Source organism: Podarcis erhardii (genome assembly GCF_964252035.2).
Source record: "Podarcis erhardii genome assembly, chromosome: 10".
NCBI lineage: Eukaryota > Metazoa > Chordata > Lepidosauria > Squamata > Lacertidae > Podarcis > Podarcis erhardii.
Window position 1 is genome coordinate 11755064 of NC_138500.1, and position 18271 is coordinate 11773334.

Consider the following 18271-nt stretch of genomic DNA (forward strand, 5'->3'; position numbering starts at 1 on the left):
CAGCCCGTCAGTTCCGCAAGAGCCGCGTGCTAAGCCATAAGCCAGGACAGCAAGCGGGATCACTGCGCAGCGATCCCTCTTGCTGTTCTGGCTTATGGGATAGCAGCGCACAGCCTCTCCCGGGCAGCGGGATGAAGGCTCCCCCAAAAGCCGCACTCCCTTTAAAGAGTGTGTGGAACATGTGTGTGGCTCTTGAGGGCTTTTCCCCGAGGAGGGAGGAGGGCTGCCCTTCTCCCTCCTCGGGGAAAAGCCCCCAAGAGCTGCACACATGCTCCGCACGCTCTTTAAAGGGAGCGGTGAGCAGAGCCTCCCGCCTGCATTCGCTCCATAAGACACACACACATTTCCCCTTACCTTTTAGGAGGGGGAAAGTGTGTCTTATAGAGTGAAAAATACGGTAAGTCTAGAAAGCTTGGTCTGAGTTCAAGGCAAATTTTCAAACAAAGAAAGAGACGAATGGCACAGCAGAGAAAATAATAAGAAACCCAGTTGCGGGGATGGCAAAGGCAAGGCGCAAACTGGGACTGGGAACTTGTGCAGGGATGGTCCTTATGGGCCAGACAGTATGCCAATATGGGCCAGACAGTATGCCTTAACCAGAAATAAAACAGGCAGGTTTGTTAATGCTCAAGTTGCATTTGAACAGTTGGCAGGAATGAGCAGTTAAGAAGCTCAGGAGAAATCATAATAGGGACAGAACTTCCCAGGGAAGGAATTTGACCTCCAGGCAGACAGGGCAGTAAGATCTCCAGTGGAAGGTTGGAATGATAACTGCCGTTATTTGTACAGTCTCCCAGAAATATCCTCTGGACTTGATAAAGGAAAATGTTGACGTTCGAAGTCTTCAGTAATAATTCAATCAAGAGGTTTCTGGGTTTGGGGTGAGTTTGGGACTTTGCAAGATATAGATATGAGATGTAGCAGAGCCATCAGGAATACCTAAAGAACTGGGCTGGTGTGCCTCTTGGCTGGGGGCAGGGAATGAGTGGAAGGTAGAGAATGTAAGAATGTAAAAAGATCCCTCATGGACACCCAGCCATTGAATTTGGACACCCTCCATGAATTTGTCTAATCTCCTTGTAAAGCTATCCAGGTTGGTGGCCACAACTATGTATTGGCAGTAGCAAATTCCATAATTTAACTACATGCTGTGTAAAGAAATACTTCATTTTGTTTGTCCCCAATGTCCCAAAATTCAGGAGCAAAAGAAGGACAATGCATGAGGAAGCACTACGGACTTGCACCCTTCAACTTGTCTGGTCCTTCTGTACGGCATGAAATACAGATGTTATTATACTCAAATTATGGGTCGTAGTTATGTCCCAAAGCAGCCTTCTTCAAAGTTCTAGGTGTTTTGCCTGTCCTTTGAGGGATGAGGCTTCTAAACATTATTTGTGATGACCATAAGGGATTCTAAGATTTTCAGATATGCTCCCAGCCTTAGAAGATTGGGAACTATATATCGAGCTACTCTGTGCTCTTCAGAGGAAACAGCTGAGATTAAGAGAGGTTGAATGATCTTTTCCTGTGACCAGGAAAAAAATACACGTGCAGCCAAAATAAATTTGGTAGAAAATCCTTTTTTATATATAGAGTTACAGCTCAAGCCGTACTATAGCCCCAGCTACCGACCGCAGGAAAGCAAATTAAGCATTTAATTTTTTCATGTTAATAGGACTAATTGGATTAACTATGCAAGCTGGAAATGGATGAGTGCAGGTATCTGGGCAATTAGTTCAATATTAATTGTAGCCAATAGAGAGTCAAGTGTTTTCAATCCTGCACGAGTTATTTTGCAAGGCAAACAGCACCCTGGGTTTATACACTTGTCTGGCAGAGGTTAAGCTCATGTTGTTTCAGTCATGAAAGAGTCCCTGACCACTGTGAGCCATCAGCAAATGATGGGATTTGGCTGTGTGTGTTGATTCGTCCCTAGATTGCAATTGCACAATGAGCCACAAACTGATGAAGTGTAGCAGTGCAGTGCATTGGCCAGATGACAGTTATTACTCTGGGTCCTCCTCTCTGCACAGCCCAGATCAAATTCTTGATTGAAGACACAGATAGGTAGAAGGAGCATATTGGGTTATGTATGAAAGCCTAGAAGCCGTACAGACTTTTGTGGCTTAGGAGCAAAGACAGCACAACTGGTAGCAAGCACAATGTTGCATCTGTTGAAAACCGGTGTGTGTAGCAAATAGATGCACAAATTGGGAGAGACATGCAGCACACACTTCGGGGATGGAACCGAAGGCTGCGCAAGTCTCACGCTTTTCATGTTTTGAGATTGCTGGGGGAGCCTTTGTGCTAAACTCCATCTGTGCATCTTGTTAGGCTGATTGGAGCATGGAGCCCAGCCATTTCGTCGTGCTCCCAAACATTTTAAAATTTCCTCTGGAAGAAGGGCACCCTTCCTATGCAGGTTTAGGCAACTAGCTAAGATGCTTAGTGTTGCTGTTGCTGCTGTTAATATGACTTGGGATGGGACATGATGAGGGTGGATGGCCAGCTATTTTTGTTTATTAATTTGATCCAAAAATGCTTTCTTTGAAGGGTGGAGAGTAAATTAACTCATCCATTGTTATGTGCTTGTTTATTTTGAACCTACCTCTCTCAGGCAGAATCAATTAGGGCTCCTGGAGAAATTACTGCTTTGCCTGATGGGGCTTGTCCTGTGAGTTTTGGCAAGGTTCAGCCATGTTTTTTAATGTCTGTACGAAGCCATGTGGATAGGTCTGCCAGAGATTTAGGGTAGAGTATGTGGGTTGAGCTCAGCTCTGTTTCCCCATTTCAGGGGAACCACGGGAGTAGTAAAAAGATCTGTACAGGTGCCTAGAGATGGTGATAGTCTGGATGAAGGCAAATAAACTGAAGCTCAAACCCAACAAGAGGGAGATATTCATTATGGGGACCCAGCTGATCTGGAAACTTACAGTTCTGTGCAAGATGGGATGGGAGTCGCACATCTCTTAGAGGTGCAAGATTTAGAATCTCATATCGTAGTCATGGCAAAGCGTTTACACTGGTCTACCAGCTGTGATCATTGCTAGGCAATGAAAACCTGGCCTGTGTGATTTATGCTTTGGTAACTTTTATATAAAAGGTACAGGGATCTAGCATTGTTTTTGAAGACTGTCCAGAAACTTGGAAATGTGACAGCCTAATTCGCTGATGGGAACCCACTCTATTGATATTAAAATAAACTGGCTCGAGAGTTGGTTGTTGCTACAATTCAGACGAATAACTTTAAATGCTAACTGTTCAAGCCATAAATCACCCTTCCCCCCACTCCCTCTAGAAGCTAGTGAGATGCTTCTGACTCCATTGAACTTAGTAGGGTGATTCTGAATAAAGAGGTAACAGAATTCTGTGGCTCAGTTCAGACGCTACACTAAACCGTAGTTTAGCATTATGAGAACAAGCCACAACAAACATAGATTCCCCCTTCGCATCAAACATCACCCACCAGGAGGAATCTGGAAGCTTTTGCTTCCAGTTAAGGTTAACCACAGCTTGTTCTCTGAACCTGATGAACTCTGCTTAATCTTAACTATAGTTTGTTTGAAGTGACTCGATTGCAAAATGCAGGTTATGAAGCTTACTTGTTTTAACACAACTTAGTTAGCATTAACCGTAGTTTTAGATTTGGATGAAGCACTGTGTCATAGTTGGAATCAAAAGCTTTCAGACTGTTGCTCACAGTTGTGAAGAAGTTGGAGATGAGGGTGAGGAGCAGATAAGCCCCAGGCTCGCTGCAGCTTGTTTTTGACATACTAAACTACGGTGTAGCATAACGTTATAACACATTTGTGTGTATTCCAAGCATCATGAACTTGGGGAAAGTTTGGTAGGGCAAGACACCATGGTCCTCCTTCAGATTTTGGTGAACCAATCAGGGGGGACTCTAAAGACCAAAGCGGTTTACTTGGTGGGTCAAGTGATTGGTGAGGCTTCCATAAATACTACACAGATTTGCTCAGTGAAGGTTGGTGACCTTCTGAAAAACCAAAATACATTGTGGGGTGGTTGTTATCTTTTAAAAAAATGTTTTTATAAACATGCTTGAACTTGTGGAAAGGATCGCATGAAACCCACTACACCTTTCTAAGAGGCCAAAGGAAGCATGTTGTGAAGTAAAAGTAATCCCCCCCCCCCGCACACAAAATTATTAGGAATGCTTCAGAAATTCAGTCATTGCCAATCCCAGTATAAACTGAAACAATCTACAGCTCCTGTAATTATGTCTTGATCCGAATTTAGTTATCTGCCGACTTTCAAACTTTCTGAACATTCTGACAGAGATCTCAGCTGAAAAAAATCTAGAGAACTACGTTTTAAAATGTGTATGTTGAGATAAAATATGTCTGAATATAGTATATAAATGTGCATTTTGTGCATTTTTAAATGTGCAGGTTAATGCAAAGAGAGAGAGAGGAGGGAATAGATATTTGGGGTGAAACATGCAGAAGTGATACAGACAAGAAACAGGCCACTTTTTGCACCCCTAACCATTATTTTGCCAAATGAATATTTCTCAGCAAGCGCCCAGGGAACAGTGTATGGAAAGCGGGGATGAAATAGCGTGGGGGAGCCTTATCAGTTTGCAGCTACTGAAATTTGCTTGCAGTACTGATGAATAATGGCAAATCTGAGTTAAGATACCATTTCAATTGAGATGACAAGTGTAATAGATTCATCTCTAAATCTGCGCAGTGACAAGTTCTTGTGCTTCTTTCTGATCCAGTCTGCAAGGAGGAAATTGCTTTGAGAAAACCTTTCTCCAGTCAAACACTGATCTATTCTGGACAGCTGGCAGACAGTCTCACAGAAAAATAGTGAAAGTTCACTCACTTTAGGATTTACTACCAATCTGTGACATTCCAAAAGTAGAGTTGATTAATCTGGATCAATAATCCCGGCTACTAAAAGAGAGCCCTGATAGAAAGATTGGTTGCATTATGTGTGTGTGTGTGTGTGTGTGTGTGTGTGTGTGTGTGTGTGTGTGTCACATGTTTTTAGCATCTTTAGGTATGTGTTTGCATCTTTGGCCTGCTCTGTTCGGAGGACTTGTGTCAGGTTATAATGCTTAAGAAAGCTAAGTAAATAAATAAATGCAATATTCATGTGGCATAAAAGAGGGGAAAGGTGCGCAATATGAAAATAATAACAGAACAAGTTTCCACGCTTCAACTAGTTTCCACGTTGAAGCATGAGATTTGATTAGGCATATCTTAATGTGCATGACGGTAAATGTTATTAATGGGCAGAAAGCTGCCAGGCTGCCCTCTTTATCTTCAGTGACCGTTTGGCATTATGGCTATTTACACAGTATTATTATTATTATTATTATTATTATTATTATTATTATTATTTAGATTTATGCCCTACCCTAGTTTGCAGGCTCAAGGTTTTAAAAAGCACTCTACCCTTGGCATTTGCCCTCATCCTTAAGATGCATTTTTTAAAGTCTCATCTAACTCGGGTCTTCTTACCATATTAGAAGAAAGCATAAATAGAGGATTGACTGATTGATTTTTACTACATAAAATAAAATAAAAGAAAAGGAAGCACATAAATTACATGCGTCAACAGAAGTTCAGTAGGGAAGTTTACAAAATATATTTTCACTGTATTTGCATATTCTTAAAAACTGGGAGTAATCTAAGATTGAACCAAATAACACACACACACACACACATTGAGTGAATTTGGGGGAATCCTTTCAGTTTTAAAGGTGGGGAGGAACATATTAACAACAATTTGATGTCAGCAGCATGGTTACCTCGAGAGCACCTAACTCCATTTTAATTGTGCATCTGGAATTTGCTGGTGTGCCGTTGAATCCATCCTGCAAAACAGTGACAGTCTGGAGTCACCCTCAGTTGTTACTGAGTAGAAAATGTGATGGATGCATAAACTGTACCTTAATGATTCGCTATTGTTTTGCACGTTGCTAAAGCTTTTCTGGCCTTCTGTAGGCCAGCTCAGCATATACTAAGAAAGTTAGTGGGGGGAGCAGAACTACAAGCCATACAAGACATGGGGTTACTGCCAAAAGCAGTAAGATTCAGTTAGATGTACCCGTATCATGGCTCCATCCCTGTACTGTATCACTGGCTGCCACTGGCAGAAGGCAGGGGCTGGGGCAACAGCACAGGTAAGACTAAACATAGGAAGAACATGGAGAACTTACTTATACCTAGTCAGGACACTGGCCCAGTTGGCTCAGTATTCCCTACTCTGACTGGCAGGGGCTTTCTGAGGTTTTAGGCAGGAGTCTTTCCTAACCCTATCTGAAGATGCTGAGGTTTGAACCTGAGATATGTTCCATCAGATGTTATGAAGAGCTCAGAGGGATCGCAGGCTGGTGCTGTTATCTTAAATATTGCGTGTGCCCCAGTATTGCATGGAATTTTGCCATGGAGTGAAATTCCTAGGCAAAAGGGGGAAATAGCTGGAGTAACTATTTCCTCAACAAATTACTTCCTCCTTAATGCGTTCTTTCCTCTTTTAAAGTTGTGTCCCACATGTTGATTCTCATTCATAGGAAAATTATAACATGGGCAGGAGCTGCCAGAGCAGATTTCAGGCTACAGGTGCCCCCTGTCAGGAAGATGTGCCCCAGGCTGGTTCTTGGAGCTAGGCATACCTACCTTCAGTCTGGCTTGCATGTTGCAGAATACCGTGTGGAAGAGCTCATGATGGGTCACCTCTGCATGCAGTAGCCACCAGCAATGTCCATTGTTACCATGATCATTCTCAACATGATGGTGGCAACCTGCACTCATAGCTGTCAACTTACAGATTTGAAAATAAGGGACCAGCAGCCAAAATAAGTGATTTTAGTCAACCAGCTCCCAAGCCAAAGGCAGAAAGCCCAGCCAGCCCAGCAGCCAAACAAAGCCCAAGCGGTGGTTCCCACAGCGCAGCAAACCGGCAAAGGGGATGCAGCAAGGAAAACCACCGTCACCTCTCCGCTGGGAAGCGCTGAGCAAAGGCGAGTCCCCAGGCAACGCGGCTGATTTGATCGGCACAAAGCATGCAAGCTCCACCTCCAGTCATTCTTAGACTCCTTATTGGGTGAGCAACGCAGCCAAGCAACACACTTGGAGCCTCCCTCCTCCCTGGCTGACAGGGAGGGAGGGAGAGGAGCTGCTTCCTTTGAAACCCCGGAAATTTAAGGGACAACAGCGGGAAACGGCGCTGGGATAAGGGAGTTTCCCACCAAATAAGGGACGGTTGACAGCTATGCCTGCACTGTGAGCCACCGCACTTGTTGCGGCCACAGAGTGAGGCAACTTTTACATGGACAACATTTCAAGTGTCTTCCACATGGATGCTGGAACATGTACCCCAGCTCTCAAACATTCCCTGATCAGTATGTGGATTGTGGCTTTTTGTCAGAAGTTATAACCAGTCAATTTGTTTCTCTCCAATGTTGTTTCCTTTCTAGTAAATCATTTAATTGTCTCCACACATGCGCCCCCTCTGCCCCATATGCTTCCACATGCTGCTGTTGTCTTCCTCCATGTACCCATCACTTCCTTCCTTGAATAAAGGGAATACTAATCCCCACACTCTTGAGAAGACTTGGGATAGAGATATTATTTACTCCTGCCTGCCTGCTGGAAAACTGGGGCATGGGGCTGCAGATGACATGAACAGAAATGTGGTCAGAGTTCGTTTTCCTTGAGCAGCCTTTGGTGGGTGATTGCACCCTACCGTCAATGCTACAAAGGCTGCTTCTCAGAACCATTGCTCTAAGGAAACCATACAGAATTGTACTTGTTTCTGTAGAGGAACGAACAGAGGGGGCAAGCCCACGTAAGAGACTGCAGTGCCTAGCTGTTTCATAAGTGCCAAGGAGCAGAGAGCAGGAGCCAACCCTCAAGAACTGGGAAGGGGAAAGCCTGGGAAGATGGGGAAATAGTGGACAATTTGCTTGGATAACTTGGGAGCTGCTGCATCAAAGCCTTTACCTTGTGTAATGACTCTGCTGCAGCTGAGAGAATGAAGATGGGTAACCCTTATTTATCTGCTTATAATGAGTAATGTTTTAAAGATAGATGATTTTGAGACTGATGGTAAATTTGGACCTCTTTAATTTTAGTGCACAGCCTCAATATGGAGTCTAGCCGAGGTACTGTAGACCATTTACCATTTTACTACTACACCTATTTGTCTAGAATTATGTGTAGAAAGTTGTGTAATTTGTTTGAATATTTTTAATTGTCCCCCCAAAATGTTTCCTGGATTATACCTGCAGAAACCTGCCATGTGTCTAAACAGTTAAAATATCACCAGCTGATCGGTTGTATCAGAAAAATACAATCTCTTAGTAAATAATTTTGATATTCAAATTTGATGATAGTGCTAAGCTATGCCATTTATTCCTACATGAATATTGTCCTCCCTGGTGCTGAGGACTTTAATGTTTGCAATAAAATGCAGTGTATGATGTTAAAATGCATTGATAGAATTTAATCGGACAATGTCCTAGTAGCTTTGAGTTCAAGCAAACATTGCTTCCTCTGTGATCCAGTGTGGGCACAATACTGCAAACCATAGTTTACAAATGGAGAGCCAATCTCAGCAATGCATACACCTCTCCCACTTTCCAGGGGGGGAAATCCAATCCTCCCTTCCATTTCCTTGTTTTACCTTAACCACTGCTTAGTGCCATGGTATGGGAGCCCCTCTTTTGACCAGAATTTGAAACCATGGTTTGAAATAGTTTTGAAAACCCTGGTCAAAAAGACACCTGGTTAAGCTTGACCATGGTTGGTTGGTTATTTACTTACTTACTTACTTACTTACTTACTTACTTACTTACTTACTTACTTATTTATTTATTTATAGTAGTGTTTATACACTGCCAACTCTTGTAAAATGTCAAGGCACTCCAGTAGACCAAAGAGGGAGGGCACATACCTGACACTGGCTCTGATATGCAAGCTATGGTTTGCAAGGTGGCAGAACTGCATTTGCACCAGACCATTATGTTGTTCAATTAAAATGTTAATGTCTTCCTGACTTGATATTCTTTCCAGGTAGATGCAAACAGAAACAAAACTAAAACCAGCAATGTTTTAGATTCACATATTGCTTTCCATAAAACAGTCTGTTTGACTGTAAAATATATTCTTCGTTTTGCTGATTGACCACGGGGGCAAGAATATTGAAACTTTGAAAAATAGTCTTGGTTTGCTGTAACTTTCATGCCTCAGGTCTATAATGAAAATGTGCTTCAGCCTTTGTCTGTGTATTTAGATTTGCTTCATTTGGAAGCCTTTTAAGTTGTAGCGGTAGTAATAATAATGATGATGATGTTTGGATGAAATTGAGTGGAACATGCTGTTATTTTTTTCCCAAAACAAAACAAAAACCCAAGCTTCCAAACAATGCCAGGCTAAAAAAAAAAAAAAGCTTAAAAAATCAATGTACTTTTAAAGTCATTAGAGATCACAAGCAAAATGAGGCTAAGCTATGAGAGCTAAGCTTTTAGTATGTCTCAGTATTGCTGTGAAATCATCTTGAATCTGCACTATTTCGCATCTGCTTTTTGTGGAAGGCACCTTTGGAGAATGTAAGAACAAATGCAAATTTCAAATGACATTTTTATTAGTTAGAACTAAGGCAGACGTGTAAATAAGTTCACAGACATTTACTGGCCTGCACAATCTTTTACTAGGCTCCTGGCAGAAGTCGGATGGAGATTTCTGCCCTCTTGCAGCAATCCACTGCATTTCTGTTCTGGGAACAGTGGAAGCGGCAGAATGCTAAATCTCTTTCACCAACTCATTTACTTACCTCCATGAAATCCCATACACTCGCCTACATGCAATTTCTTCTATCCTGTGTCTACCAGATTATTGCTTAAATACAAGGCTAAGTGAAAAGTGAAAACTAGCTGAGCAGCATTAAAATCGATCTCCACTATTTACAGAATTTGGTACAAACAGGACAAATTTTGTCCCACCAAGGCTTGTCATTCCGCTGTTGTCTTTTCCTCCATCTAGGTCATGAGCATGATGCTCTTTCATGGCACATGTTTTCAAGTATGGAGCACAATGTTCACTTTCAAATACCTTATTCCAAGGCATCAAAGTTGCACCAATCCTCTTTGCTTATGAAGGAAGTTATCTCTGTTTGGGGTGGGGTTGGGCAGTTAATTCACCCAGTGCCTCTTTCAAGTGTTTGGTGCACTGATCTCTTCTGCAATCTGAACAAGTGCAATTTGCAGCAAGCAGTTGTTAGGTAGCCATTGACGGTGCACACCCAAGACAACTGCCCAACAGTGGGAGTCTAGATGTTTGTAATGTCAGTCATAGGTTGGTTATCAGTTATCACATGAAAGCTGGCGACTGAACATGTGAAAATGTCCTTTGTTAGGAGTTAGGAATAAAGCTACACTATATTCCGAAGTGGGACGCAGGTGGCGCTGTGGGTTAAACCACAGAGCCTAGGACTTGCTGATCAGAAGATCGGCGGTTCGAATCCCCACCACAGGGTGAGCTCCCGTTGCCCGGTCCCTGCTCCTGCCAACCTAGCAGTTCGAAAGCACGTCAAAGTGCAAGTAGATAAATAGGTACCACTCCGGCAGGAAGGTAAATGGAGTTTCTGTGCACTGCTCTGGTTCGCCAGAAGCGGCTTAGTCATGCTGGCCACATGACCCGGAAGCTGTACACTGGCTCCCTCGGCCAATAAAGCGAGATGAGCGCCGCAACCCCAGAGTCGGCCACGACTGGACCTAATGGTCAGGGGTCCCTTTACTTTACCTTTATATTCCGAAGTTGGTCCTTATAAGACCTCCCAAAACATTTCTAGCATTCACACAGCAACAGATCCAAACAAACTTCAGTCTCTACATAACATCTATGTGATCTTGTCCCTGAAAATGACATTATACCATCAGGATGTCTGAAGTCAAATCATCTAGCCAGCCAAGAGATGTAGAATAGATCTATTAACATTTATCTAGGGTTCTAGAATTGCACTTTCCCCTTCAAAGGTAGCACATTGAATGCATCCACATGAATTACTGGAAAATAAATGCATTGACAAACATCCACATTAATGGGGTTCACATGAATCCACTTACACCTTGAAAAGACGTTTTTAGTGATCAAGGCTTTGCGCTGGCTAGCCCTCCCCAGCCAAGCTCCATGCTAGCTTCACAGCAGCGGTACGGTGGCCCTGTGCATGAATCAGTGCACCCAGACATGAGGCCTCTACGCAAGGGAGAATGCTGGGCCTACCTCTTTGTGTGGAGGAACCCTAACCACATGGTTTGGATTTCCAAAGTGATATGCAAACTGAAACACAGCTATCCTGCAAAGCTTACACCTTTCCCCATTTTGTGATGTGGGTCTCCAACCAAATTATGTGTACAGAGATATGTGCATTTTAAAAATCCATATGTTAGTGGGGGTGGGGAAGCATATACACCCTTGTGCAAATTAATTGAAACAAACAATGTAGTTTATTGTACAAAACTCACATATACATGTACAAAATTAACATATACGTACATTAGTAATGGATATGACCTCCACTATTTTTAAGCAGCACTTGAACACAGTTTGGCATGGAGTCTACTAGTTTTGAACAGTCACTGTTGATTTTTGGATCCCTGTACCACACTTGAATCAGCGCCTGAATGAGCTTCTCCGTAGTCGTACAGTCTACAGCATGGAGGCGACTTTTGCATATAGCCCACAAATTCTCAATGGGATCTACGTCCGGGGAATTCCCTGGCCCTGCTGCTCTGTCATGAATTTCTTCACCGCTTGCGATGTGTAACAGGGGGCTAGGTGCTGCTGCAATATCCCAGTACCATCAGGATACCTCTTTTCCAGCTCTGGAATAACTCTCTCTCATAGAACCTCCATATATTGTGGCAAGCGCATCATTCATTCTATTGGCTGCAGGCTTCCGACACCATAATGATCAACTGACTTTTTGTGTTTGTTTTGAGTACAGATAGAAAACATGGTTTGTTTCAATTAATTTGCACAAGGGTGTAAAATGCATTATACTGTACATTGAAGAAAATCGCCTGCAAGAATGTGTGCATCGGGCAAAACTATGCACAAAAGATGTGTATATTGGGAGGAGTTGGCGCTGAAATGTTGGCAAATTTGTTAAAAACCAGCAAACTGATGTGGAAATGTGGAAAACTAAACTGAAGACTGGGGAAAATGAAAAACAGAGAGAAACCAAAGTACACAGGGTTCCCCATGCCTAGTTCAAATGTAGGACCCTACACGCTTCCAGCCCATTTGTATATTGCCCCCCCCCCCCATTTAAACACTGTTCAGCATCCTTTCATTTTCCTGGCTTCTGCTTCTCAATACCATATCCCTCCTTTTTTGTCCTCCCTGTCCTCAGCTTCATTTCGCCTACGCAAAGGGTGGGAAACCTTTGGCCTTGGCAGAGCAGGCAAGGACCCCGGGCCCAGTTCTGAAGCCTTCTTGGCAAGTGACCAGTTCAAGCCACTGGAAAAAGTGATCTGCTCCTGTCCTACCAGAAGGAGGAAGGAGAGAAGGAATGATAGAAAGGATGACACAGAGAAAGAGAGAGATGGGCGCAGCAGAAAAAGAGAGACCCAATTTGGGACCTGGCCCTGCCTACTACCAGCATGTGAACCCAGACAGAATGCAACCCTCAAGGGGGTGTGGAGTGAAGCAAAAGGTTCCCCAACCCTGACCTGTACAGTGGTACCTCTGGTTACGTACTTTATTCGTCTGTTCTTATCCCCAAACCATTCTTAACGTGAGGTACCACTTTAGCTAATGGGGCCTCCCACTCCCGCCGCGCCTCCAGCACGCGATTTCTGTTCTCATCCTGAGGTAAAGCTCTTAACCCGAGGTACTACTTCAGTGTTAGCGGAGTCTGTAACCCGAGGTGTTTGTAACCCGAGGTACCACTGTACTGCCATTTAACACAATTGTCTTTTGCAACCCACATGATTTTGTTTCTACACGTTTGTGAAATCATCTCATCCGATGCAGTGCCATGAAGTCGTCAGTGGTATCATAATACCATATATAATAATAAAATAAAATGGTGGCATGGAAAGTGGAGGCCAAGGAAGCATGAGCCAAGAGTTAGGGAAAGAGTGGCAAGACAAGTAGCGTCAAAGCAAAGCACTGTAAATGAAAGGCGCTTTTGGAAATATGTGCCAAATTAGGTACATTCAGTGCAGTCCGTTTGTTTGATCATGCTTGCCACCATGCAGCTAGTCAGATTGATAAAGTGCCATGGAGAATCATTTTATCCGTTCGCCTAGGCTGGCAGCCTTCTATTTTTTCCCTGGAATTATGGCTGTCATTTTCTATTCACGATGCGGAAACAGCAAAACTCTTTGCATTTATTTATGTGTTTCAACCTGCTCCCATCTTCACGTACACATGTGCACATTTGAGCAAAGGCGATGGCCTGGATCAGACCAATTAGCTTTTAAGGTCATGTGTTGTTTTTGGTTTAAGCATTTACTACCAGTGTTTTATTTTGGGGTGAGTAAAAATCTCATCCACACAAACACGCTTACACTTGCAGAGTTGACTGACAAGAATTTGGGGGTTATTTAAAGTAATGTAACTTATGCCTCTTCCTCATTCCCACACCCCCTGCATAATCTTAGAAAGTGTAGTCAACCTGAAACTTTCATACTGCAAAAGCAGCAGCCGCAGACCCCCCCTCCCCACTAGTATTTTAAGCTATAAACCCACCACATCTACACTGTAATTTTTGCTATGTCGTTGGTCAATGCTTAATTCGGTTACTAAACCATGTGTTCGTCCATTAAGCAAGCAGTCTTTTCACTGTGGCTTTAAACAAATAACCTCTAAGTTCCTAAGTTCCATCTTAAATAAACAACCGACAAGGAATAGGAGATACATCTAAAAGACCATCATTGGTTTTCAAGCCCTGCTGCTTAGAAGGGTGAGGGGAAAACACCCCCAATGCGTTGCTGTTGTTTTTCTCACCCAAAGTCAGTCTCCCCCCGCCCTTCCTCTCTCTTTCTCTTTCCTTTCCTCCCTCCTCTCCCCACCCTACCAATCTATGGTCAGATCAGTGAGCCAGCATTCTGCTGAGCCAAATAAATTAGAGAAGTGGTTTTTCTTTTCTTTTTTCGGTTTGGTTATTATTATTTTTAATTTTATGTACTACGGAGAACAGTGTCGTCTTGTGGCCGTTCTCGTAGACTGTGTTGGTTTAACAAGCGTCCAACCCTTCTGTCTTGTTGTTTTTTTGTCTTTCCTGCTCCCTGTCCCCTTGTTCCCACAGGCTGTGCGTTTGTCACGTTTTCGACAAGGGCAATGGCACAGAATGCAATCAAAGCCATGCACCAGTCTCAGACCATGGAGGTACAGTACTGTATCATCTGCCCTTTCTTTGTTTTTCTTTGTGCAAATGATTGAGAATGTAAAGCCATGCTCTCCCAGAGAAGATCAGACGCATGACAATCACAGACTTAAACTTTTGCCGACTCCCTCCGCTCTTTTGTTTCCCCATCTCTCTGACATTTACTTCCCTTAATTGTCTGAGAATGTAGGATGATCTCTCTGCTGCTATTTCACAATATGGTGGCATTCAACAGATAATAATATAGTTCGCTGAAATACCACTTTGCCCATCTGGCAAGCTACGTATACATTTAACACACTGGATTTTCCTTTATATGTATATATTATTTTAAACAATCCACGCTCCAGTCAAAAATTTGTACTGGCCAAGCGACATGGAAAAGGGCAGGGTTTGGGCTCTCCTTCCCCTGCATACAAGCATCTATTACTGTAGCTACCCAATGAAAATTCAAATTATGTCAGAAAACAACAAATTACTAATCTCTCGAGAGAGAGAGAGCAAATATCTACTCCATCTTTGGCTTGCACTGAAAGTGTTTACTTGCCTAAATAAAGGTGTCCCCTCCCCCAACCCCAGTCTGTGATTTATGTCATGGTCTTTCAGAATTTTGCACAAAAGAGCCTCACCAGTCAACTATGTCTTATTCTGGATCTTCTAATTTAATCATTTGAGAATGCATGTTATATTGTATTATGTATACTGTATCTGTGTATTGATTATCTCCTCTAAAAAAGCATTTTGGTGTAATGTGCACTTGTTTCTTGCTTTTTTTTGTATTCTCTTTTCTTTTCAAATGAGGATTGTTCAGTTTCCTTGAATAATATTTTTCCCCCTTTTGCAATGCTCTACTTTCCCAAAGCATGCTGGGTACTAAAATGAATCCCAACAGTGTGTCTGTGTCATTGAACTGCTTTGTGTAATGAGCAAAGAAAAATATAAAAGTGCATGGAAATGTCACTGTCTTCTGTATTCTCCAGAAATATTGATATTGGCATTGCAAAGCTATTGTCTTTCCGATCTCTCCTGACTTTAGTCGAGATTATTTTGATATTTTATAATCAATGTGTTTTTCTTTCCAGTGCTTTCCATTTTTAAGGCATTGAGAGTCTACATCTTTAGATGTGACTCCTGCCACAGAAAGGAACCCAGTTGTCTTCACTATTAAATGGCATTTAAATAGAAATGTTGATATAAACATAAACAAAAAACAGGAACTTTAAAAAATAGAAACCTCTTTGGGTTCAATGAGACACCCTTCCTCTTTTTGCATGTCCTAAATCTTGTAATGTTAGCAATACACATTTTATTATGTATTGCCTCTTGAGAAAAGGGGAGGGCTATATTGGCCTAATTTAATGAGGCTCCTGAACCCAACCTGGTTGGAGAAGATTTGAAATAGGAATGTATTAGAACCTCAGAGGTATGGAAGTTTGTTTATTGATACTAATTTATATACCGCTTATGTGCCAAAGTGGCTTTTAAGTTACCTGTAACCACCCAGAATCATAGCACAACAGACTTCCACAAAGCACAGTGGAACTGTCCCAACTTCTCTTCTTCCCTTCAGCATCCCATCCACCCTTAAAGTCTGCATACAGCCCCTAATTCTTAGAGCAACTTTGCCATCCTGGCTCCCTCTGGACACTTTGGATTACAACTCCCTTCAGCCCTAACCAGCAGCTGTGACTGGGCCTGGTAGGAGCTATCATCCAGAACATCTGGAGATCGCTAGGTTCATACCCCGCAAGCGTCCCAGGAAAAAAGGGACATCCCGTTTTTTATTGTGAGAGAATAGTTGTCATTCTGGTTGCCGTGATTTTTTGCGCTTTCACAGTGTGATTCCACCCCCCCCCCCAAAAAAATAATAATATGCTTTTCTCTGGCTGAAATCTTGTGTGGCACCTCAAAATGCACATTTTTGGGTGTTGTGCCCCCCCAAAAGCATTGGGGGGAGACCCTGGCACGAAATTATGCAAGATAATCAAAATGGCCACCATGCTCTTGCCCTAAAAAAACGGGAAGATGTTGTCTGGGAAAGTGGCACCCCATATTTTGGCTTCAGAGTGTTAGAGGGGGAGCAGGCCATTTCAGAACCAAGGGGAAAACTTGGCCAAAACATAATGTGAATGGGATGGGGTGCCATTTTTAACATGGCCTTTTAAAGACCTGGTGTGTTCTTATGAATTTCACCTATGTCTGAAGATAGATTTTTAAAGTAATGTTCAATTCTCCTTTTGCTTTCTCACTATCTTCAGACATGGGCGGAACTCCTGAGAGCATACCAATGTCTTCTGAAAGAAAGCTCAGAAATGGTTTTCCATGTACGGAGAAGCACAAATGCTGGATTTGACAGAGAGAAAGAATTAATGGGATGGAGACAGACAAAAACTGTAAAATTATAAAATGGGGAAATACCTGCTCATCTTAAGATAGTGAATAGGATGGCGGGAGGAGAGAATATATTGGTTTAGGTCAATATACTATTATGTTATCCCTTCCTTGGTTATTAATGTCAACACTATTATGGTAAAAGAGTTGACTTTCAATAGCTAATATTAAATCTGGACACTCAACCAGAAAGTATAATGCCGCTGGCACTTTGATTTCATGTTTAATGCAAAGAGAATTCTTTTCAAATGGAAGATTATATATTATGCAATCAGGTTTCAACTGAAATAGTGACGTTATTTTCTGTCCCTGATTTCATTATTTTCACTTCTTCAGTACACTCCACAACGTATTTTTCAGTGCAAACACGAAATCCAAAATGATGAGAATGAAAATGTTGATAGGAACAAGTTTCCCCAAAAGTTAATGGCTTCTTAGATTGCTATTTAATCCCCTATGCATATATATGTGTGATAGACAGATATATATGTGAAGTTATGCTCAATTATTTCATTAGTCGAAGGCAACTAATTTTATTTTATTTTTATCATGGAAGAAATTAGTTAGGGCAATAACAATTATTTTCTGATACGAAGCCACTATGCTATGTATGATTTCAATCATTGTGATGTTTGTGCTCTTGAAATTCTTCCCTGATGAAATATGAAGCAGACTGGTGGGGAGCGGGGTCGGATTATAGATTCACAAAATGCTGCAATATTGTTTTATACAATTTACTGCCAGTTAGCATTCATAAATACAATATTGGCTGTCATGTGGAGCTCAGAGCTGAAAGACTGTAGACTTGAACTGCTATCTCATATTCCTGTCCTTGAAATTTATTTCTGCTTCGTTTGAAAGAGATTTTAAGAGTCCTATTCATTCATCTGTGTACTGGGAGTACGCAGTAAGCTGCTTGTATCTCCTACAAAATCTGACATGAAACAGAATCCAAATTTGCCATGTTGCCTATTCTATCATTTAAATTGGGGGGAAGAGGGGAAACAGCTTCAATTTATATAGTGAATGCAAGAATATATTTTTTTTTCATTAAACTTTAAACTACTTGGGGGAAGCAATGATGATGCCTTGATGACTTCTCTGTAATCTTTACAGACCATTGTTTGATCACCTCTGTACACTTATTTTTACTTGTCTCCTACCCCACCTCCAAAACAGAAAAAAAACATTTTCCTACAGTCATTTAAGCAGATGTGATCCTGTGAGACATACTGCTATTGTTCCAGGGTGCAATCCATTGCCATTAAAATCAATGGATGTTTCCGCACAGTTGTGATTGCACCCACCCCAAACCATCGATTTCTACACATAATAATTAGAACGCCAGCATATCGCTGAGTTGCTTCTGCACAAGGCAAATTATCGCCACAGTTTCATCTCACAATTTTTTATTGTAAAACTGATCATCGTTCTACTATGGAGCTCTTCGGAGAAAAGCACGCTTTGTTTATTAATTTTGGGGGTGAAAGGAAATTAAGAACAGAACTTC

At 42.1% G+C, this 18271-nt stretch overlaps 1 protein-coding gene across 29 annotated transcripts in view; it reads left to right on the top strand.

Moving 5' to 3' along the window:
- CELF2 (CUGBP Elav-like family member 2) overlaps positions 1 to 18271 on the top strand; it is a 559297-nt gene that overhangs the window by 490211 nt on the left and 50815 nt on the right. For 16 of the 29 annotated variants that reach the window (XM_081879933.1, XM_081879914.1, XM_081879910.1 and 13 more), the window contains 2 exons: positions 8111 to 8140; positions 14293 to 14372. In XM_081879933.1, the coding sequence (XP_081736059.1) occupies positions 8111 to 8140; positions 14293 to 14372 (110 nt within the window). The remainder of the gene's footprint in view (positions 1 to 8110; positions 8141 to 14292; positions 14373 to 18271) is intronic. The other 13 variants (XM_081879916.1, XM_081879924.1, XM_081879928.1 and 10 more) reach the window with 1 other exon arrangement.